Source organism: Dasypus novemcinctus, chromosome 4 (assembly GCF_030445035.2).
Source record: "Dasypus novemcinctus isolate mDasNov1 chromosome 4, mDasNov1.1.hap2, whole genome shotgun sequence".
NCBI lineage: Eukaryota > Metazoa > Chordata > Mammalia > Cingulata > Dasypodidae > Dasypus > Dasypus novemcinctus.
This window is the reverse complement of record NC_080676.1, coordinates 41,510,817-41,536,116: the sequence shown is the minus strand read 5'-3', so window position 1 is coordinate 41,536,116 and position 25,300 is coordinate 41,510,817. Positions and strand designations below refer to the sequence as shown.

The 25,300-nt window shown below is 41.9% G+C and overlaps 1 protein-coding gene across 1 annotated transcript in view; it reads left to right on the top strand.

Annotated features, from left to right (window-relative positions):
- The first annotated feature begins 17,423 nt into the window (after positions 1-17,423).
- The window catches only part of LRRC31 (leucine rich repeat containing 31), a 32,003-nt gene continuing 24,126 nt past the window's right edge, over positions 17,424-25,300 (top strand). The window contains exons 1-2 of the mRNA XM_004447951.2: positions 17,424-17,601; positions 24,050-24,199. Coding sequence (XP_004448008.1) covers positions 17,424-17,601; positions 24,050-24,199 — 328 coding nt within the window. The remainder of the gene's footprint in view (positions 17,602-24,049; positions 24,200-25,300) is intronic.

Here is a 25,300-nt window from a genome sequence, read left to right as displayed (position 1 = left end):
ACTGTGAGGGTATTTCATAGATGGATTTATATCATTTATCAGTTGACTGCATTTATTGCAGATTGCATCTACAATCAACGAAGGGGATTCCATCAGCAATGAAGGGAATTTCTTCATCCAATCAGTTGGTGGTCTTAAAGTCAGAACTAAGAATTTCAGAGGTCGGAAAGAAGAGTGTCTATCTCTACTTCAGCCAGTCAACTTCTTCTGGGGATTTCAATGTCTCTTTCATTGAGTTTCCAGCTTGCAGCCTGCCCTATAGAATTCAGTCTTGTCAATCCCCATAGCCATGTGAGCCAATTCCTGTACTAAATCTCTCTTTCTCTCTCTCTCTCTATATATATATATATACAAACATACATATATATATTAGGTAGGTAGGTAGACAGACAGATAGATAGATAGATAGATAGATAGATAGATAGATAGATAGATAGATAGATAATCTCATCAGTTCTGTTTCTCTGGAGAACCCTGACTAAAACAATCAGGCAGATATGTATGTGCCAATATGAAAAGATCTCTAACATAATTTATCAAATTATAAGAGCAATGTACAAAGAATTCAACTTTTTTTTTCCTTCTCAATAATTAACTCTGAAATAGAAGGGTAAATGTTTTCATGAAGAAGTAAGTAAAGAAGTATAAGCATTTTCCTTGGGGGTGGTGTGTTCTAACTGGGGCACCAGGACAGGTAGATGGTTTGGGGTCTGGAAGAGTAAAACAGAGAAGAAGGAACAGTCACTCCAAGGGTGTTAGGGAGGAGTTGCTGCTGTGGACAACATAGGTTGACTCACTCTGGGGACCCCCCCCCAGGAAACATGTAAAATGCACCTCAAAACTGTCAGCCCAAGGGACAGAAGAGCGAGCATGGATCTGCTGACCCCATCCCTCATTGGTCAAGGTCTGCCCCGAGGGTGAGGACTCCCAGGCACTTGAAGGCTTACAAGTGGAACATCTGGGCAGTTCCCACAAGCGACTCCCAATGCAGAGAGGAAGAAGAGCTCCTGGGTGCAGGGAGGATGGTGCTGTGAGGTTATGCTTACACACAGCTGGTTAGCACAGCAATGGCCAGAATAAAACATGGGCAGAAAGGATATGAGACAGGACATAAAAGATGTCTGACAGGGAATGGGAGTCTGATATTTACCCCCAAACTTGACTTCTTAGAAGAGGTCAAATTTAAGGAATTCCAGGTGGGATTATGACCAAGGGAAAATTTGAAGTCAGAATTGAGATAACCTGGCAAAGGGGAAGCCAAAATGGGGCTAAATACCCTGCTTTCAACATTTTTCACTTGTTGGTGCTCTCCGCAGCTACTTTAGTAGGTGCTTTCTCTCTCTCTCTCTCTTTCTCTCCTTGTTGCTGCTCTTGTTCTTCTCTGGAACTAAGCTTATGAGGCAGATTCAGCCTCCACCTCCCGAGTCTATCACTCCCAATCCTAACTTGTCCTCCATATCCTCCATAGACCCTGGCTACCTCCTGCTTACCCAGAGCTTTCCTACTTCTGAAATTCTTCGGCTGTCTGGCCATCAACTCTGTATTTAAACACACACAGCCACATACCTAGGTACTATTTGGGGAATTTACATATTGTTTCATCACCTGGAGGTAAGAGCCATGAATTGTATTTCTTTGCCTCCCTCAATTGCTGGTAAAGGCATTATGGATAATGGGTGTTCAATAAATGTGTGGCTGACTGCTGATGCAGGCTGCCTTCTACAAAGCAGGAAGAGCAGCTAATTTCAAGGCAAAGGGAGCTGAGGTGGTGCAAGAGATTGAGCACCTCTCTCCCACTCTGGAGGGTCCCAGGATCGGTTCCCAGTGGTGCCTAAAAAGAAGACAAACAGAGACAGAAGAACACACAGTGAAAGGACACAGACAGCAAATAATGAAGGGGGAATAAATAAATAAATCTTTTTAAAAAATTTCAAGGCAAATGAATGAGTACAAGAGCACAGTGTCTTTCATGTGTAACAAAGTGGTTAATTCTGTTCACCCTCATGAAGACAAGGAATAGACTATGGCCAGCTTGGGTAAGCAAATTCTACTCTTGACCTCAAGCTCATTTTCACAGGAACATTTTTGGTAAAGCCCTGAATTTAAGCTGCCAAGATAAGAATGTGCTGTAGCCCTTAAAGAACACGACAATGAAAGTGAAATGGCAAAAATACACCTTAGAACAAAGAATACAATGTGCTCACTCTAGGAGATAAAACAAAAGTCACCATTCTTAGAATAGCCAATATTCTAGTCCACTTGTTCTGACCTTAATGTTTCGGTCATCTTTTTGGGTAAGGAAACATTACTACCGGAATCCAGTACTTTGTGTCCTCCTCCCCTTCCTGGATCTGTGGGAGGAATACACATTTAGACCCTTTTGCATGTAGGTGGCCTTGTGACTTCCTTTGGCCAATGAAATGTTTGTGGAATTGACAAAAGACACTTCCAGGCAGAAGTGACCAATTCCCTAAGCTCTCTACTCTTGCTGCAATCATCATGGAAGCAGGTAGTCAAATAGAGAGGCAATCAGATTGGAGCAGGGAGATGCAGGAGTGCATTTACTCAGATGGTATTTCTTGAGCAATAGCCATGTGCACAGCACTGCTAGACATGGGCTATACAGTGGTGCATAAGGCAGACAGATGTCTGCTCTCATGCACTTTTCCATCTGGTGGGCAGAAATCTATTTTGTAAGTTATAGAAATCATTATTTAATTGTGGTTGTGACATGTTATGAAGGGAGGTAGATCATGTCAAGAAAGCACAAGACACAGGCATCCTGAGGTCTGAGGTTTGATGGGGGATTGGTTTAAGAGCGAGTAGGGGGACAACCAGCAATATGGAAACAGAGTAAGGAGCTCCTAGAGTCAGCTCTTGCTACAGGGCAGTTAGTAAACACCCAGAGCTATCTGGAGGTAGCTCCAGGGGCCAGAAGTGCATCCTGCAACATACTTGAAGGAATGGAAGGAGGAGACTGCCATGTCCAGAGAAGACTTGTAAGTAGAGTGCTCCATGCCATGGAGGCCAGTGTCCATCCTCCACTAGAAGCACAAGCCACCTCGGGAGCTGTTCCATGGCTGGAATTGAAAGCTCCACTTCCCAAAAATGGGGGAGGAAGAGACAGTTGGACATCAACTCCAGCTACTGAGGAGTAAATTCTGGGGGCTAAAGTATAATCCGGAGAACAGCTAAAGTTTGAGGCTGTCCAAGTCAGAAAGAGGTTGGGAGCCGCTATCTTAACTCCACGCTTGACATGAGGGAAGCAGGGTGGACTGAAAATCACAGTGGTGGTGGGGACCTGCTTCTTTCCATCCAGATCAGATTGCAGCTCTAGCCTAGGCCCCAGTGCTACTTCCAACAGGGAGGAAGCCGCGGGGACCTGCACCAGCCATTACAGAAAATTACCAGCCAAGCCAAGGAAGCTGGTGATTATCCTACTCTCATGGCACAAGCCACCCAGGAGCTATTCTGTGGCTGGAATTGGGAACTCCATTTCCCAAAAACAGGGGAGGAGGAGATGGTTGGCTGCCAATTTTCGCTGCTGATTAGTGGACTCGGCTAGCTAAGCTATAACTCTGGGAATGGCTGGGTTGTGAATCTGCCTGAGTTGGAAAGAGGCCGGTGGCTGCTATTTTGACTCTGTCCCCAGCCTGAGGGTCAGCTGGGCTGACCAAAAATCACTGTGACAGTAGGAACTGGTTTCTTTCATCCAGATTGGCCTATAGCCCTAGACTAGGCTTCAGCCCCTCCTCTGGTAGGGAGGCGGCTGTGGAGCCCTGCACCAGCCTATCCAGGTAACTGCAGGTACCTTTGGCTGGCACAGACTGAAAATCAGAAGTCTACTGAGGCAACTGCAGTCATCTTGGACCCACACTGCATAGATTGCTGCCCACACCTGCAGCTCCATCCCCACCCCAGGCAGGGGAGAAAGGGGAGTGAAGCTTCATCAGTCTCTTTGGGCAACTGTAGTGTAGGCCTGCACAACTTGGATTATTCCACACAGCTGTGACTCTGTCCCTAACCCTGGCAAAGGAGAAAGTTGGGAGAAGCTTCACTGGCGCCTGGTGCAATGAGGGCAGCTTGAACTTCCACAGCTTATAGCACCAATTACATCCTTGGCTCCTATTGCACAACCAGCAAGGGAGAAAGGGCAGGAAGCCCTAAACTAAAGAGAAAAACTGCACCCAGAATAAATACTCTAGTAATCCAGATGACAACACACCAACTAAAGATTACAATCTATACCAAGAAACAGGAAGATATGGCCCAGTAAAAGGAACAAAATACCCTCCAGATGACAATTAATCATAGAAGTTCAAACAAATCTCCTAATAAATTTAATGAGATTGCTAAAGAGTTAAGGATATTAAGAAGACACTGGATGAGCACAAAGAAAGAAGCATACATAGAAAAATAGCAGATCTTATGGGAATGAAAGGTGCAATAAATGAAATTTAAAAAACATTGGGGGAAACGGACTTTGGCCCAGTGGTTAGGGCGTCTGTCTACCACATGGGAGGTCCGTGGTTCAAACCCCGGGCCTCCTTGACTCCGTGTGGAGCTGGCCCAAGTGCAGTGCTGATGCGCGCAAGGAGTGCCGTGCCACGCAAGGGTGTCCCCCGTGTGGGGGAGCCCCACGCGCAAGGAGTGCGCCCCGTGAGGAAAGCCGCCCAGCGTGAAAAGAAAGAGCAGCCTGCCCAGGAATGGCGCCGCCCACACTTCCCATGCCGCTGACGACAACAGAAGCGGACAAAGAAACAAGAAACAAGACGCAGCAAATAGACACCAAGAACAGACAACCAGGGGAGGGGGGGGGAATTAAATAAATAAATAAATCTTAAAAAAAACAAAAAACAAAAAAAAAACATTGGAATCATATAATAGCAGATTTGAGGAGGCAGAAGAAAGGATTGGTAAGCTTTAAGAAATGGCCTCTGAAAGTGAACATACAAAAGAACAGATGAAGAAAAGAATGGAAAAAATTGTACAAGGTCTCAGGAACTAAATGACAGCAAAAAGCATGCAAACGTATGTGTTGTGGGTGTCCCAGAAGGAGAAGAGAAGGGAAAAGGGGCAGAAGGAATATCTGAAGAAATAATGGTAGAAAATTTCCCAACCCTATTGAAGGACATAGATATCCATGTCCAAGAAGCACAACATACTCCCATCTGAAAAAATCCAAATAGACCAACTCCGAAACACATTCTAATCAGAATGTCAAATGCCAAAGACAAAGAGAGAATTCTGAGAACAGCAACTGAAAAGCAATGCATAAGATATAAGGGATACACAACAAGATTAAGTGATGATTTCTCACCAGAAACCGTGGCGGCAAGAAGACAGTGGTCTGATATATTTAAGATACTACAAGAGAAAAACTTCCAGCCAAGAATCTTATATCCAGCAAGACTGTCTTTCAAAAATGAGGGTGAGATTAGAATATTCACAGATAAACAGAAACTTAGAGAATTTCTAAGCAAGAGACCAGATTTTCAGGAAATATTAAAGGGTGTGCTAGAGCCTGAAAAGAAAAGACAGGAGAGAAAGGCCTGGAAGAGGGTCTAGTAATGAGGATTATATCAATAAAAGTAACTAAAAGTGTAAAAAGAGTGGTGAAAATAAAATATGACGGATAAAACTCAAATAGTCAGGAATAAACTTAACCAACATTGTAAAGTACTTGTATTCAGAAAACTGCAACTCAATGTTAAAAGAAATTAAAAAAAGTCCTAAAAAACTGGAAGAATATTCCATGCTCATGAGTTGCAAGAGTACATATCATTAAGACATCAATTCTACTAAAATTGATATACAGATTCAATGTAATCCTGATAAAAAATTCCACCAGCATTAAAAAAAATTGAAAACATGATCATCAAATTTATTTGAAAGAGTAAGGGGTCCTGGATAGCCAGAAACATCATAAAAAGGAAAAGTGAACCCTTATCTCCAGACTTTAAATCATATTACCTAGCTATAGTAGTAAAAATAGCATGGTACTGGCATAATGACATACCAATGGAACCAAACTGATGGTTCAGATACAGACCCTCACATGTATGGTAAAGTGATTTTTAACTAGCCTGTGAAACCCACACAGCTCAGGCAGAACAGTCCATTTAACAAATGGTGCTGAAAGAATTGGATATCCAAAGACAAAAGAAGGAAAGAGGACCCCTATCTCACACCTTATCTAAAAATTAACTCAAAATGGGTCAAAAACCTAAATATAAAAGCAAGAACCATAAAACTTGTAGAAGAAAATGTAGGAAAATATCTTTAAGACCTAGTGGTAGGTGATGGATTCTTAAAGGAATAAGAGGAGGACTGAGCTGGACTACTGATGTTCAATGTATATAGAAGTTTTAGTTAGCTTTACTGTAAAAGTGTGGAAATGTATAGAGTGGATGGTAACACATAGTAAGTAACAGTTAGTTTATAAATGGGGATATGGCTGAAAATGGTAGTCTAGGTATGTAAATGCCAACTGATGGAAGGTTAGAGAATAATCTAGGAAATGAATAGCACAGTAAACCAGAGGTGGATGAGAATTGTGGTTGATGTACAGATGTAAGTGTGTCCTTTGTGAGCTAGAGCAAACATACATCACTACTGCAGGGTGTTGAGAATATGGAGAAGCATGGGAAAAATACAGCTGGAGTGACCTATTGACTGTGGTTAGCTGTAATAGTATAATATTCTTGCATCTATGCCAAAGATGTACTGTGTTGATAATAAGGCATAATGGAGAATGTGAGCCAAATGTATACTATGGACATGGTAACAATCAGATGATATTATCTTATCTGCAGCAAATGTCCCACTACAGTGTGGTACATTGATAGAGTGGTGTTGATTGTGAATTCTGTACACGTGCATGATTGTTTTATAAGTTTACAAATTTTGTCATAAAAAATATATTTAAAAAATATATTTAAAAAATAATAATAGGGTGGGTGGGGGAAAAACACACCAAATGTAAGATAAGGACTTTGATTAGTAGTAAAATTTTGACACTCTTCTTTCATAATTTGTAACAAACATCTCATGACAATGCAAGGTATTGGAGGAGGGTTGATGTATGGGACCCCTGTACGATGTTGTGCATGTTTCCTTTGTAAGTTCCCAACTTTTACTATACACGTCATTGCTTATGTATGTTCATATACAAATGACATAAAGATAACAATAATAGGGTTGGTTGGGGGAAAAACACTTTGGTTAGTAGTAATATTTTGACAATGTTCTTTAATCATTAGTTAAAAACGTTTAACAACAATGCAAGGTGGTAGGGTGAGTTATGAGAGTCCTATATGATGTTATATATGTTTGTTTTATAAGTTTGCAACTATTATTTATGCTTATTCTTCATGTATGTTTATGTATGAGCAATATACTTCAATAAAATAATTTTAAAAAATTATCCTGTTGAAGATTTCATAGCAGCTAATGTTCTACACTAGCAATTAGATGAGAACAGAACTTCCTTGAACAAATCTTTCATTATTAAAAAAAAAAAAGAGCAAATAGAAGTAACCAATTAAAGAAAGTTCCAGATAAAGTTTCTGAGGCAGGGAAGGTGTAGTGAATCTAAAGAAAAAAAAAAAGACCATGGTGGCTGGAAGAGGAAGCATGAACAGGTTATCAGGCTTGTGAAACAAGTAGAAACCAGATTGTGTAGGGCCATATGGACTCTGCTATAAATAAAAAGACCTTGATCTTTTATTCCAAAACTTATGACTTTCTTGAAATAAACAATGGTCACTTACCACCTTCCTATCATACTTTTCTTCATCCCAGCAGCCCTGTGGAGTGGCCCTGAGTTCCTCCTGGTTGGGAGAGAGTTAAGAAGGTTGAGAGACTGAGCAACTTTCATAAGCTCTGTGAGTGATCTCCCTCACTCCTCCAGTAGCCACTGCCACCTTCTGCCATGCCAGGGCAGGGCTCCTTGGCAGAGACCAGGATCTGTTCTGGCTAGAATAGGCAGAAAGGGATTTGTTACAGATATTAAATAGCTTGTGGAATCACAGAGAAGGCTGGCGACACAGATTTTAAGTTCTGTTTCCAGGAAGAACTCCCCAAACTATGCCACAAAACTAGTCCATTGTCATTTAATAAAGGACTTGGCTGGTCTTCATCCCTGTTCCTGGGAAATACCCTTAAATCTTTGGAAATTCCCATAATCTGAGCCTTCCAGATGATATGTGAGAGCTCATATGCTAATGAGATGACTCAGGGTGGGGCCATCCACACCTGTAGTCTTAGGGTGGGTAGTGGCCATGCCAGAAGCACCAACCACATGAATGGGAGGTGAGGCTTTTGCACCTCGTCATATCAGCCTGATTTCAGGGCAGTGGAGGGAGGGCTAGAGATTGAGTTACACCACGTGGGCACTGATTCAATCAAATTGTTCCTAGTGATGAGACCTAATAAAAACTCTGAGTTTCCCCGATGGGTAAAGCACATGGATGTACTAGAAGGGTGATGTTCTGACCCCACAGAAAGAGGACACGGAAGCTTTACTTGGGACTTTCCCAGACCTCATCCTATGTGTCTCTTCTTTTGGCTTCTTAATTGTATCATTTTGCTATAATAAAACTATAGTTGTAAGTATAGCACTTTTCTGAGTTCTGTGAGTCACTGTAATACTTTACCAAACCTGAAAGGGTGGTGGGAAACCACCAATTTGTAGTCTGTTGGTCAGAAGTGCAGGTGGCTTCAGGTCCCCCAAATCTGTGTCTCGTGTCTGAAGGGCAATCTCGTAGAGAATTGTGCCCTTACTGTGTGGAGTCTGACTTACTTCTGGGTAGTTAAGAGTCAGAATTGCATTGTAGTTGGTGTCACCAAGAAAGCTACTGTCCAACATGCCGAGGACAATGCCTATTATAATTGGAATTGCTGCCACAGCTGCTGGCTCAAAACCACACACATCAGGAAATAAGATGTCACATGACCTGCCTCTCTCCCCATTCCACTCAGTTGGAAATTCAAAGCTTGTGCAAATTCAAGGGATCAGCAGAACCTGAATCACACCCAGAACCTAGTTTCAAGGAGGATGTGAAAAATTGTTTTAACTTTGTAGCCATTGCCATAGGGAGAATCCACTAGAAGAAGATTGAAAGAAATGTTGAGTGAACAATTCACTGTGTGTGTCACACCACATACTAGAAGAATCAAGTTTGACAGGTGGACTCCCCACTTGTGAAAGTCTTTCAATTCTCAATTTCATGTGTATTGTGAATGTAATTATTTTTTTTTTTAAAGATTTATTTATTTATTTCTCTCCTCTCCATACCCTCGCCCCCGCCCCGGTTGTCTGTTCTCTGTGTCTATTTGCTGCATCTTCTTCTTTGTCCACTTCTGTTGTTGTCAGCGGCATGGGAATCTGTGTTTCTTTTTGTTGCGTCATCTTGTGTCAGCTCTCTGTGTGGGCGGCGCCATTCCTGGGCAGGTTGCCCTTTCTTTCGCCCTGGGTGGCTCTCCTTAAGGGGTGCACTCCTTGCATGTAGGACTCCCCTATGCGGGGGACACCCCTGCATGGCCTGGCACTCCTTGTGCACATCAGCATTGCACATGGGCCAGCTGCACACGGGTCAGGGAGGCCCGGGGTTTGAACTGCGGACCTCCCATGTGGTAGAAGGACGCTCTAACCACTGGGCCAAGTCTGCTTCCCGTGAATGTAATTAGTGTCACTAAACAGTACACACAAAAGTGGTTAAAATGGGAAATTTTGTGTATGTATGCGAAGACAATAAAAACTAAAAGAAAAAAAATGAAGCCACAGCAGAAGTGTACATGTCTCCATCTCTTTTACATGTGTTTAAAACATGTGCTTTTATGTCTATTATTTGTTTTAGGAATATGAGAGGTTTTCAGAGAGCAAGTTCTTCATTAGAGATGAACTCTGTCAGAATCAAACACCCATATACCACACATATTCATTTATTACGCCAATGCTTCTTGTCTCATTGAGTTCCTCTCTAACAGGGGTTCTTAACCTTTTTTTCCCCCACAGACGCCTTTGCCAGGAAGGTGAAAACCATGAACCCCTTGCTAAGTCCACACTATACTGTGTGTTATTTAATAAATATATCACACCTGCACCAACACGTTCCACAAGGATGTTTTTTGAATTCCAATTCAAGCTCATAGACCCCCTGTTAAGAAGCCCTGCTCTATACTGTAGATGCTCTGGACTCTTGCTAAGGTTTAAAAGGGAGTGTGTGCAGTGCAATTGGGATGAGCTACACTGAGTGTTCAGTTTAGGGAACAGAGGCCAGTAGATATTTCAGACTTCCATGGGTCCATATTCTTCTTTTCCATGACTACTTTTGTGACCCTTTGTCCATTTCCTTTATCTTAGGCTGCCTTTGTGATCAGGATATGTTTAGATAGAGTTTTAATTCTCAGGATTTTGTATGAGACTTGATATTTTCCTGGTGCTGGGTGCAGGGGAGGTGATATCCATGTTAGGAAAATATAGTGGAGTATCTGGGGACTTTTCAGGCTCAGGTGGATGTGTTCTGTATGTTACACCTTCCCCAAAAGCAGACAAGTTCACTGCAAGACACTCCTAAAGACCAACATCTGCATAAGAGGAGTGAAGATCACAGAGGCAAGCTTGCTCTTACATCCTTGCTGATAATTCAGTGCATAGTAAGGGATGCGTGGCTGCTGCGATGATAGCAGGGGGCTAAGTGTGAGGGGTTGTAGAAAAGTGTGGAGAGGGCCAAGAACCTAGATAAAACCTTGTCTACTTTTTATTTGTTTGATGTCAGATTAAGAGATGAAATTGACTGCACCTAAGATCCTTCACTCAAGAATGGGGGTCTCTGTCTTCTCTGTTACCTTGGGACTCCAGAGAGGCCTTGGTTGCAAGGAGAGGAGCTGTACAGCCATGAGAAAATCTTCATTCCTTCCCTACCTCCCCAGCAGTTATAAGAGCATCCAGTTAGCCCCAGGACTTGGAAATTTCAGAGTACATGCAGATTCCTAAAAGTCTTAGCAAGGGGGTGTTGGTGGTGGTGGTGGTGACGACGATGATAAAGTCAGGCTCTAGCATTCACCGAGTGTCTGGTACGTGCCAGACACTATTAATAAGCACCTGCATGCAGTATCTTATTTAATCATCACAAAAACTCTCTGGGTTACAGGTTATTATTATAACTTCTATTTCACAGAAGATAGGTTTGAAGATGTTCGGGGTCTCACAAATAAGTAGCTGTTTGAGGAGACCCATGCTCAAGCCCTTCCCACCCCCAATGCCGTCATAACATTCACGATGTAATTAACTTTTTCCCCATCCTTGTGGAAAACAAATGAGATTTATAAAGTATGACTCATCTATTTTCCCATGTAAATTATACCAACAGCTATGAACACCTTTTCTAGAAGATAAATTTCATCTAATACAACAAAAGAAACAAACATTACTGTGAAATTCCTGTGAGAAAGCTTCCAAATAAACTTACTCCATAATATTGTTAGTAAAGACCTGAGAAGGAGCTTCCAAGGTCATTGGCCCTGTTGCAGATTAGATAACGGAGGTCTGATGAAGGTGCCATCGCTGCCAGTTGTTGCCCCAAGGAGGATAATAAAGAGGCAGAATCCCAGCTTTGAATTTGACACTTGGATATGAGCAAAGCCTTATTTTCTACCCTCCAAAAATGGAGGGTTTGGAACTCCGTGGACTTCTGTGAAAGAGGAGACAGCCCTCTAGCACTGATGACACCACCGCGGACAAGGCCTGAGAGCTGTTTAAAACTCTTCTAGGTGGAGAACACAGACACAGACAAAACCCTTTGTCCCTCTCCTGTGGTCCTAAAATTTCCACTCCATTGCTTATTTGAAAAGAAACAGATTTAACCTCCCCAGAAGATGGGGGAACACCTTATACCAGCAAGGTGGCCCAAGTGACAACTGAGCTCTCTCCTGACCACTCAACTTATTGGGAAATCTGCTGTCCTCGTACATTTCTGGCTTTGTGACTTTGGTCGAACCATTTCCTTCAGCTAGAATACCTTCCACCTTGCTTCTGTAATTGCCCGTGTCTCTAATATACGACATGTAGGTAGTAGTAAGGAAGGAAAATAAGTGTTACTGAATACCTAGATATGCCGGGCACTATGTTAGTTATTTCCACCTAATTTTTTTCACTTATCCTCACAGACTTTCCTTGTCCTGTTCAATATTTGAGAGTTTATTAAACTAAGGCTTACAAGATTAGAGAACTTGTCTAAGGTCACCCAACCAGTTAGTGATGTCAGAATTAGAGCCCAGACCTGATTGACTCCAAAGTCCTTGCTCTTTTTGGGTTTAAGTATTTTGACTTCCCATTTAGAGTCAAGCTCTTGGATAGCAGGAAACCTGTCTTATTCATGGCCATACTCCTTATTGCCTCCCACCACCAAGATCCTGGGACAGAGCCTATGGTTCTCAGTAGTTACATGTAGTTGTTTGAATACTTGCCATATGAAAGAGACGTTGACCCTAAGTATCTGACACTCAAGACATAGCATGCTGAGGAATTACAAGGTTGCACTGCAAATGGTACAGTAGACCTAAAAGAGTCCAAATCAGCTGGGAAATAATGGTGGACCTTAGTTGAGAATCTTTGCCACTAGGCTTTGGAGAAACCACTGATTACCCAGGTAAGTAATTGATTAATAAAGTAGATTAAATCCGTGAAAAAATTCAGGCAATGAGAATGTTGTTTCTTAAAAACTGCCCTCTGAAAACCTGGGTGTTGTCATCCTAGTCTTTAAAGGCCTTTAGAATAATCTCCAATTCCTTAATTATTTGAATGGCAGCACATTTTCAAGAGAAAATTAAACAATTTCTGTAACTCTAAAATAAAATTTTATCTTTACAACTCTGGAGACTTCTTTCTGTCTGTATTTCATTTCATCAAAATTCTTAAGAGTGCACTTAAGAAAGAATTCTATGTAAAAGGCAAATTCAAACAGGCAAAGAAAATACTGAATTGGTCTTTCATACAAACTATCTTTAATGACACTTTCAGGGAGCTACAAGTCCCAGACTTCATCTTCTCTTTGCAAATATGTTTCTGGGAGTAAATTGTCTCAGAGACTTACGAAGTTTCTGTTCTTTTAGAATGTTCTCTACCCAAATCTTTCCTATTTCTAGCCACTGAATTCATGGAATGAGGAGTTCAGTGCCAAAATAGTTTCTTTTTCTGTCTTATGTAAACTTCTGGGAGCTGATGTGGCTCAGTGGTTGAGTGCCAGCTTCCCACATATGAGGTCCCAGATTCAGTCCACGGCCCTGGTACCTCAAAATTAACAAATTTTTAAAATCCATGATGAGTCCAGTAAACTTCTATCACTCATGTTCTAGTGGCACCATATCCCTGAACGCTATTCTCTTTTACCGTCTTGTCTTGAGGTATGGCACCACCCTGAGGCAAAGTATGCAAGTTCACATTAATTTCTATAGAAGATAATGGAAGGTGTTTTGCTGGTTTTGAAAAAGATTCCATTTGGTCTCTTATTGATAGATAAAAGGTTAACTATGCCAAAGGTGCCAAATGTAATTGGAAACATATCCCGGACTCCAAATATACTACAGATGGAGTGTAGGTGGAGCCCTGTGAGTATTTCAAGACTGGAAGCTTCTCTGCTTCAAACTAACCTCCCCAGGCAAACACCAGTGACCTCTGAAATAGCTTTCTTTGAACTCAATAGCCCACCTCAGAAGTGGTTTTGTCTTCTGGCTGCCCTGAGTGAGGAAAGGAATTTAACAGATAAATTTCTTACAAATTTTTAACTAATGATCCTGTGTTCAACCCTGCCCATACCCCAGCACATCCTTCAGAGTGACCTGGTACTTTCAATTGCTGAACCTTTTGGGATTCTGATTCTGAGGTTTGAAAATTTTGTTTCCCAAACCCTTGCAGGTACTTAACTTTAACGTCTAGTTAAACTCATCCATCTGCTCTCTGGATCCTGAAATTTCATTGACAGTATCCAGTTCTTTTTACAGATTTATTAAGCTTTTTGCTTTTAATCCCTCTAACTGTTGCTTAAATGGGGTTCCAGAAAGAGTGGAGGTAAACACGTTTACCTCTGCCATCCTTTTCATAAATTCTTCTGCTATTTAAATTAATTAAGAATAATCTATTAACTAAAGTGCTAGAAATATAACAACAGCAATAGTTCTGGATAGGGCTGATTTAAGCCCATTAGACACTGCATACAACCACCATGCTTCAGACTGAGTGAACGCGCTTAAGTTTTATGGAGAAAGAATGGCATCTCCCTTTGACAAAAACATTAAAAGTATACTTCACTCTGCAAAAAATGAGTAAAACATTTTAGGTCTTTCTTTGAAAGCATTCCTCAAAATTTTTAGTTTTTTTAAATTAGAGCAGTTGTAGGTTTACAGAAAAATCATGTAGATAGCACAGAGTTCCCTGATATACTCCTCCACAAACACACACCCAGTTTTCTTAATTATTAACATTTTTGCATTAGTGTGGAAACTTTGTTGCAATTGATGAAACAATATTATAATTATACTATTAACCCTAGTCATAGTTTACTTTGGGTTTGCTCTATTATACAGTTCTGTATTTTTACATTTTTCTTCTGGAAACATATATAATCTAAAATTTCACCTTTTATCAACTCTCAACTATACAAGTTAGTGATGGCAATTAAATATTTTAAATATATGTTAAGCCCAAACCTAAGGATGGAAAATAGAAGAAAGTTATACTTCACTTTGCAAAAATAAATAAATAAACACAGTCCAAGGGAAGCGTCTGTGGCTCAATCAGCTGGGCTCCCGTCTACCATATGGGAGGCCCTGGGTTCCGTCCTGGGGTCTCCTTGTGAAGGCAGACTCGCCCACACGCTGCGGAGAGCCCCCAGCCCGCAAATGCCGCAGAGAGCCGACTCAGCAAGGTGACGCAAGAAAAAGTGAGACAAGTGAAAACACAGAAGAGCGCGCAGTGAATGGACACAGAGAGAGAAAAACAACAACAAGCAAGCTGCGGGGTGGTGGTGGAAATAAGTAAAAAAATAAAAAATACAGACACACAGAAGAACGCACAGTGAATGGACACAGAGAGCAGAGAGTAAGCAAGTCACGGGGGTGGGGGGCCGCTAAAAAAAAGCAGTCCAAGTGCAAGAGCAATAACAGGTGTCAAATATGTATTCTTGTTAGGGTTTCCTAGCAAATAACCTTACTTACTGATAATGTGGTAAATACCGAAGTAGTTACTCAATGTTGTTAAGTTGAATTGAAAGGCCAGCCATTAGCTTTCCTGAAGGGTTCTTAAATGAGTATCTCTGGTCTTGGGGGAAGGACAACCTCCCCGTTTTTAGCTACTGTGGTCTGGTTGTTTGTTATGCTGTAATCTGCAAATTTCCCCAAATTCAGTTTCCAGGGTCAATTACTTCACAAAGTCAACTCTAGTGCAGAGACAGAAGAGGAATGGGAAAGCCTGTTCAAGCAGGTTTTAAAAGCTTGGATTAGTATGGGAAGCTCTTATTTTTTTTTCCAGAGTTTTCATCTAAAGAGGAATTTCCTAAACACAGTTTGAAGAAAAATTGTTTTACTAAGCATAAGCACGGGAACCCGCTCCTTGAAGGCTTTCCCCTCTCCTCTCACAGGTGTCCCTTCCTCTTCTGGGATCTTTTTTTTGATTCTTTGTTAGGCTCCCAGTTGTTTCCCTCTTCGGTTTAGGTTCCTTACCTTTCTTTTGCTCTCGCTTTAGTTCCGACAGTGATGTTTGCCTTCCCTGGGCTCCCCACTTTCCTTCTCCGCCCCTTAGGTACTAATCTGCACAGAGAAACCAGCGGGCCTCAGAGGCTGGGTGAGGTTTCACCTGGTAAATTAACCTCACCCTGGAGCCGGGTCCAGCCAGTGTTTGCTCAAGTGCTGGGAGCTGGAGTCAGCTCACGGAGGGTGGGGGGTAAAACCATTCACTGGGATGGCTCCCCAGAGAACAGCCCTGCATAAATCTCCAAAAGGTGAAAGTGGGTGAAAATGACTACGGAGGTAAGTCTTGGATGACGGCCTGAGGACCGTGCAAAAGGAGAGTCCAAGGGACGACCCCCCCCCCCCCCAATCAGGGTTGGGCAGCTGGATTCTCCAGCTAAGACCATTAATGGTCTTTGTTTCTCCCCCACCCGGTGTTCTGAGGCCCTGATCAGCTGCGGGACTGCCGTCTGGGGCGACCATCGGGTTCCCTGTTCCTGGTTAAACTTGGGGCGGGCCCTGCACCAATGCGAAAAAGAAAATGAGATGCCCGTTTATGACTCCCAAAGCAGCGCTCCTGGTACAGGGATCGCTCACCACTTAACAGCCCCCCCAAACTTCTCAGACACCCAAGAGGTGTGACGATAAGATGGGTTCTGCAGGATCATTTTTAGAAGCTCTGTGGAACATAGTATTATAGAAAGAGCTATTTCATAAGGAGGAAGCTGCGAGCATTTGTAATTTCAAGAATCCTAATAGGCCCTGTCCCAGGATATGATCTAAGTTCCATTTACAGGATCTGAAATTCCGTTTATATTTTTATGCCTTTAGTTTAAGTCATTAAACTAAACAAAAATGTAAACAAATCCCAGCCTCAATCTCCTATACCCCTAGCTTCTGGCAAACCAGAACCGGTGCTGAGAACCCGTCCTAGGCTCTTTCAGGCGGTCAGGCCTCCAAGACGCTGAGCCTGCTGTTTCCTCTGCCTCGGGCGCCTTCCTCTTCACCTTTCAGCTGGTACTTCAAAACCCAGCCCTGTCCCTGGCTCCGCGGGGCTGTTCTCCAAGGCAGGCTTAGTGGGCCTACAGCACCTTACAGGTTCGTCTTCCCCCTGGGTTTTCAAATATTGCTTATGGAATGAATGATTCCTTGACTGTGAACATGCTTTTAATGGAGTGATGGTGCGGAGCTGGAGAAGAGAAAGTATAAGTATGCCAAGAGAAAAAACAGGGCTATGCAAAGATAGGAGACTGGGATCACTGAACGCAAACTCCTCGTGGGGACAGTTTTGCCTATGGCGGGTCTAGTTTAGAGGCATTCTAAATCCTCCTTTACCAAGGTCTATTAGAATGTAATTCTGTGTTGACTGTTGACATTTAAAATCTATTGACACACTTGCCTAAGTGGTGTTTCATGACCTATACCTCATGCAATAAAATAGGGCAAAGTTAAAAAGTCCTATTTGCTTTGGGTTCGTATCTATTACCACCTGCTGGTTCCCGGATCCTAGGTTACATCATTTTTATTTTTATGCTAACCATTACCATGATAAAAAGAGAAAGGAAAAAAGAAGGAAAAAATCTCGAGTACGGGAGGAGGTTCTTATTTCACACGGGTTTGGTAGTCTGACTTAGCTTCTCAGAAATACTAGAAAACCAGGAAGATGTTCTATTGAGAAAGATCTCCTTTAACTGACCATGATTCAAACAAAGAAGGAAAATCCCACAGGGAAAAAGACTTCACTTGTCAGCAGATTCTTCAGGAGCTCAGAACTCAGATCTTCCAAAGATGAAAGCAGAAGGGAGAGCAATGACTTTGGAGAAACTGATTCCCAACCCAGCAATGGGACACAAGAGACAGCCACCTCAGACACTGGTAAACGGCTGAGTGCTGAGATTTCTTTATTTTTTTTAGAATAATGATTTCCCCTAAGAAACCTTATGGGTCAAACTAAAAGTAATCTCTCTCTGTCCTAAACATTTGCTATGTTATTTAAATGCTTTGAATGATTTTCTAAATTTGCTTTTAAATAATTAATAATATAACTCTACAGGAAGGTTTAAGGAAAATACTGAATTTCCTTTCATTATAGCACAACTGACCATTTCTTCCAAGATTCTCTTGTCTTTTTATTCATATACATCCATTTATTTGTTCCATCAGCCAATTGGTAAGCCTTTATTGAGTGTCTATTATGTGTCAGGTATCGTTCTGATTATTTGGAACAAAAGGCGCTTATGTTAAAAAATTTAAAAAAAGAAACAAATACACGTATACTTTCAGGAAGTGATAAGGGCTGTGAATTAAAATAAAGCAGAATAAGGAGACAGAGAATGATGGGATGGGAGTACTGTTTAGATCATTTTAACTGTGAGAAATTAAATGTATTTTAAATATTTTAGTTGGAAAGGAGTCCTCTGATTTGGTGACAATTGCGCAGAGATCAGAATGTCAGCCATGCAGACATTTGTGGGAATAGCTTTCCAGGCCAAGGGAAGTGTGAGTCCCCAAGATGGAACTGAACCTGGAATACCTGGGAAAGAACCAGGATGCCGTGGCTGCTGCAGCCGGGTGAGAGATGGGGAGGAGAATGTCATAGGAGAGGTAGCTGGAGGGCAGAGCCTGCATTTTAAACACAGTTGTAATAGCTTACGGATCCATACCGAGCTTTCATGGAGCTGAATCTCCTACTTCTGCACAATATTCTTGCATTTCTCAGTTCCCACATTGCTATGTGTTCATATGCATAATTTTAATAACTGCATAATATTCCATTACATGCATATGCATAATTACTGAATAAGTCCTTCTCTTGCCTCTCAGTGAGTATCTTTGGCTTTCCCTCTCCTGTCCTCCACTTCATTGTTTTTCAGAAGTTTTCTGAGTGTAAATTCCCAGAACAGAGGTTGTAAAGTCAAGGGTTATGTAACATTTTATGGTTCTAAATAAATACTACCATATTTCTCCCAAAAGTCATATATCCTGTACAAGCATTACCTAGATTAAATTATTTTAAAACATTTAAAACTTTAAAATTCAAGCATATATACAGAAATAGAATAGTATAAAGAGGCCCTATAATCACCTACCCACCTTTATCAATTATCAACCCACAGCCAATCTTGTTTCATTTATGCCTACATATATTTATACCAGATTTTTAAGCATCAAATCCGAAGCATAATATCATCTTAACTATAAGTAATTAAATGTATTTTAAATATTTTTTCATAACTAGGAAGTTAATCATCTTTAGAAGAAGACATTCTCTATCTGAAAATTGTTCATATTTATTCCAAGGTATGATTTGGAACTTCAGGAAAGTGCTTAGTGAATGTCTCTAGTTGTGATAAAGTTAACTTTGCAAAACCCAGCAGCTGGTCATCCCTGCAGGGCAACGCTGACCACCACAGCCATGCTTGGCTCCTCCATTTCCAGACTTCAGTGGCTCCTTGAGTCCTGCTCCTTCCATCCCTAACGCTTCTTAAGCCTGGTTCCTGCTCCCCATGGCTGCTGACTGGCTGTCAGTGTCTCTTGTCCAGACCACAGCGGTTGCTTCCCGGCTGGGTTCCCTGCTCTTAGTCTCGCTCTTGCCAATCTGCCCACCACACTGCCACTGGCTGCTGTTTCTAAATCACAAATATGATCATGCCTCTCATTTGTTTAAAATCCTTCGAGTCTCTCTTGCCTTGAGAAAATTTACACCCCCAGGCATGGCCTTCAAGGTGTTTGTGATCATTCGGATATTCCCACCCCCTCTGCTTTCCCCCGACCTCCCATCGCATTCCCACATCCATCCTCCATTCCTGGCAGACTGATTTCCTTGCAATTTCCCGAATTGGCCATGTTCCCCTAAGGGGTTCCTGTGGAGAGTTTCCACACTCCTCCCTCTGCCGCCCTCTCCCAGGTACCCCTTCTTCTCACCTGCATCTACCTGGCTGGCTCCTGCGCATCCTTTAAGAACAGTTCAAGCACCACTTTCTCTCGGAAGCCTCCCAAGACCCATCCACCATACCCGGCATACCTGTTGTCTCTAACTCTTGCTAGCACATACCCTCTGCATCCCTTTGCCCTCTCGTTCTCATCTGTATTGTAACCGTGGCTTTCCTGTCCATCTCTGTTAAACAGATAGTTCCCAGAAAACAGGAACTTGTCCTCTCCTTATCTTGGTTCCCTGCACCACCCATGCTACAAACACATAATAATATTTTATAAAAGTGTCAGGATGCTTGGTTGTAAATAATAGAAACCAATAACCTTAACTGATTTAAACTGGAAAGGAACTTAATGGGAAAATACCACTTTCCTCACAGAACTTACCTGGCAGGCCAAGAGCTTGCTTCAGAGGCAAAGCAGTCAGAAAAAGGCTCTGAATCACCTCACATAGCTGCTCCTGATAGGCCACTATTGCTCCCTCCACCGAGAGCCAGTGCGCCACAACCAGACCACCAACCCATAGTAGCCTGGCTTATCTGTTGTACATGTTGAACCATGACATAACTTATTCTTTGATGAAAGGGTTTCACAGCCAGTCATGACAACAACAATGATAATTTTAAATGCCCAGGCTTATGAGGAGGTGTTCAGGGTTTTTATAAGTTAGTATTTATTTTTATACTTAGGGGTATCGATAAAGATTTATTACATTCATTTATTTTGGTTGTTGAGGAACTCTACAACCATTGATTGTTCAATCATTCATTCACAAATATATACCAAGTGCCTCCTATAGAGAAGGCACTACAGATTGTCATCTACCTGGGAGACACAAGTAAATTTAACTCACAACACTCCTGAGAAATGAACCAGGCAGGAATTAAAGTTTCCATTTTATAGATGAGGAAACCAAGGCTCACAGAGGTTAAGTGACTTGCTCACCTAATGGACCCACGGCTGGAACTAGATCTTCTTACCATGCTGTCTTGGACTTCTCGATGGTACTGAACATTACAGAAAACCCACATAAGTTGTGGACTGAAAAGAGATTTTCAAATCTGTCAATTGCTAGATCATCACTGGAGACTTTTTAGAAACTGTGATGTACAGGGCTAATCAGTAAAAGTGGTAAGGAAATGGGGTCAGCAAATATAGAACACACTTTTGAAACGTTTGAAAGTAAAAGAAATGATCAACAGAACACTGACTTGGGGAGTAAACAAAAGAAAGAGAAGGTTTGTTGGGGCTGGAACTTGAGCATGATCATAGTTTGAGCCTATGTGATATTAATAAAAAAATACTTAAAGAAAGAGTGAAAGCAATAAAATGCAATGCTGATAGATTTTTAAAAATACAAAGCAAATAAACAACAACAAAAAAACCCAACCAAACCCAAACATACACATAATGGGCTTTGGAACATATTGTTCTGGGTTCAAATTCTGACTCTGCTTCTTCCTAATGAACAATATCTCTGAGTCTTAACTTTCAAATCTGTGAAATAAAGTAACTGTGACTTCTAGCATTTGTTCAGACAAAATGCCCTGTATTGGCTGACTAGTAAGAGGTGGTCCCCACCCCTGCCCTGCACTCCATCCACAACTGCCTTCTGCCTCACCTAAAATTAAGATTGCCAGATAAAACACGCAATGTTTGGAACCCAGCTTTGCTAAAAAAAAATTATTCATTGTTTATCTGAAATTTAAATTTAACTGGATGCCCTGTTTTGTGTTTTTTTCCCCCCTAAATTCAACAATCCTACCCAAAATAAATGACCTTGTATCCAATGTGCCACTATAAAAATTGAAGGCCAGTCATTTGTAACAGATAGTCTACAACAAGACAAGGTGCTGGCGGTTGGGTGATCTGTGGGAGTCCTATGTGTCATGGATGACTGTTTGTAAGCTCACAACTTTTCTAATTAAAAAGAATATGAAGGCCAGTGTGAAGAGGTAAAATAGTGGATGGTGGAATGTGGCAACACCAAATATTCCAGTAAAGATGTGCACACTATAGGTGGTTTTCTTAAAAACAAAAATAGCAGCCACAAACCACACCATAGATCTAATATTTTACATCTAAAGTTTTTACTCCTGCAATCCTACTATCTTTCGTTTTTATTTATTTTTATTTTTTCTCCCCTTCCCCCCACCCCTACCAGTTGTTTGCTCTCTGTGTCGATTTGCTGTGTGTTCTTCTGTGTTCACTTGTATTTTTATCAGCAGCACTGGGAAACTACATCTCTTCTTTGTTGCGTCATCTTGCTGGGTCAGCTCTCTGTGTATATGGCGCCACTCCTGGGTGAGCTGCACTATTTTCATGCGGGGTGGCTCTCCTTACGGGGCGCACTCCTTGTGCGTGGGGCTCCCTTATGTGGGGGACACCCCTGTGTGGCACGGCACTCCTTGCGCGCGTCACCACTGTGCGTGGGCCAGTTCCACGCGGGTCAGGAGGCCCCTGGATTTGAACCCTGGACCTCCCATGTAGTAGGCGGATGCTCTATCAGGTGAGCCAAATCCGCTTCCCTACTATCTTTTAATTTTCACCAGTACCAATATATTTCTTTTTAGTTATGTGGTTTTATAACTTTTTGTAAAGGTTAGTAAAATACTGCATATTTGCAACTTATGACTTCCTATTGGATGCCAGTATGCTTTTTTTTATGTTTAAAATTGTACATTTTTACTTTCAAAACCACATTAAAGTCACTGTCAGTACACGTATATGAAATGCACTTAACATTATATTGTTGGTTTTTTTCCTTATAAAAGTATGATGTGTGTTTTTAAAAAAGTATTAGATATTAATTTATTTTCTAGAAGTCTTTTTTTACTTTATGTTAGATTTATGTAAAGCTTATAAGCTTTTTTTTTTAAAGATTTATTTATTTATTTCTCTCCCCTTCTCTCCCCCACCCCAGTTGTCTGTTCTCTGTGTCTATTTGCTGTGTGTTCTTTGTCTGCTTCTGTTGTTGTCAGCGGCACAGGAATCTGTGTTTTTTCTTTTTTTTGGTTGCGTCATCTTGTTGTGTCAGCTCTTCGTGTGTGCAGCGCCATTCCTGGGCAGGCTGCACTTTCTTTTGTGCTGCGCGGCTCTCCTTACGGGGCACACTCCTTGCGCGTGGGGCTCCCCTACACAGGGGACACCCCTGCGTGGCATGGCACTCCTTGCGCGCATCAGCACTGCTCATGGGCCAGCTGCACACGGGTCAAGGAGGCCCGGGGTTTGAACTGCGGACCTCCCATGTGGTAGACGGACACTCTAACCACTGGGCCAAGTCCACTTCCCTCTTATAAGCTTTTTAAAAATATATATTTTTATTTATTGTTAAAAGATGCTTAGATGACATAAAATGTTCCATAAAAAATATAAGGAATTCCCATATCCCCCACTCCTACACCTCCCACTTTTCCCCACATTAACAACTAATTTCATTAGTGTGGTATATTCATTGCAGTTGATGAACACAGTTTGGAGCATTGCCTCTAAGCATGGATTATAGTTTACATTGTAGTTTACACTCTCTCCCAGTCCATTCAGTGGGCTATGGCAGGATATATAATATTCTGTATCTGTCTTTGTAATGCCATCAGGACAATTCCAAGTCCTGAAAATGCCCCCATATTATACCTGATATGTTTTACATGCCTCACATTTCAGCACATGCAGCAGGTGAAACATGGTACATAGTAAATACTCAATAAAATGATACCTTTTGTTGTTATGGTAATACGCTATTGGTACAGTGTTATTCTAGTGAAATGTGACTAGGGTGCCACGTGAGGAGTCTCTAATAGCAAGAAGACAAACGAGACCTTCTGAATGTATTTTCCAGCAGGAGTCTAGAATATACAAAAGCTCCTCATTGGCACCACCATCTCTGAATTTGTGTTTTTTCCATTGAACGGTGACAGAACTGAGCAGCAGGTGTTTCCCTTACTCACGGCAGCCATCTGAAGCAAATCGGCTGTGAGTTCAGATCTTCTTCTTCACCCTGTTTGGTTTCAGGAGACAAATACCTGTGCTCCCGCTCTTATCCCTAGGTACACTTATCAAAGACATCTTTAAGCACCAAGAATCTTAAATACTGTGCTAACAGAGTTACCTCTTGCCTAGGAAGACATCTTCAAATGAGAAGCCCAGGTCAGACCATGAAAGAAAAGCACTTTGTTTCTCAGGCTCCTTTGTAAGAAAAGGGTTACTAGGAGCGGTCAGCGTCTGAGCAGCTGGCGGCAGGAGCAGTGGTTAAGTGCACATCCTGGTAAACGCTTCACAAGGGACCCACTCAGGGTTGTTCTCCCCTTTTCACTTGTCTTTTTGTGGCCATTGTGCATCTTTAATATGGTCAGTGATTAACAGCAAATTCTTCTTTTTTCTTATGATATAGCTAAGCCTCAGCCTCTCAGTTCAGAAATGGAATTGGGATCTGGGACGGAGAAAAATGAGCCATTCCTCCAGAAGCTGGGCAGAAAGGCGATCTACAAGTGTCTGGATCTGAATAACTGCAGATTGACAACAGCGGACGTGAGGGAACTGGGTCTGTACGCGGTCTCCTCTGGGGAATACCGGGCCTTCAGGTGGAGATGAGCCGACCAGCACAGCCAATTTCCCCCTGGTAACTCCCAGTTCTGACGGATGGCTCCAGACACTCCAAGCAGCAGCAGCCACACCGCTTTTTAAAAGCAAGTTAATCGAGCCTTCCTCCAGCTTCAAAGCTGAGCTGGGCTGAAGTGGAACGTTCATTTATTTGTTTGTTTTCCTGAGCAATTTTATCCACCTACTGATTGCCTCTTACTCCTTGAAAAACATGTTTTGCATATGAAATAAACCCCTGAAATTCATCCATAAAATTGGGTCTTGCTGGGAATTTAAATGAGTATTATGTTGTTTATCTGCAGAATGAAAAGTATAACTGCCAAGGGATTATTGTATACACAAGTATAACCACCATTTCTTGCACCTAAACAGATGTTTTGTTGTGACGCTCTCCCCACAGTATATCAGCTACTTTTTTCCCTCTAGCTGCCTTAATTCTTCAATCAAATTAGGTGTGTCTGCCAGCAGAGAGTTAATCAAACGGACCATGTTTTGAGTAAGGGGTCCTGAAATATTTTAATTAAAATCCATGTCATCACATTTGGAGTCAGGTCTCAAGAGGCAGATAGGATTGCCTTTGAATCTTTTTCGCAGATAGTAATCTCACGTTTAATGAGCAGTGGCAAAGACTCAGAGAAGCTTCCAAACAACCCTTCTCCAAGGGTTGATCCATTTAAATAGGAATGAAAGCTTTTCAAGGTGAGGGCACCCAGGTAATCAAGGTAATAAAGAAAAGGAAACTGGCATCCTCCATCTCAGCAGCCCCAGCCATAGAGCCTTTCCCAGGCCATCAGCCTGAGGATCCAGTGCGATGACCGTGAAGGATGTCAGCAGGGTTTGCAAAACAGAAGGACCAGTGAACACATCACAGTAACAGCACTGGTAGCAGTCATAGTGCGGTAGTGATAGAATTCTTGTTACTATGACTGGGTTCAACCATGATACACATGATGCTGTGAAATCTTATGGAATATCACTGCATTTTCAGAGTGCAGTTACTTGGCAGAAATAGAAAATGCCCCAAGATGTGGGATTCGTAATG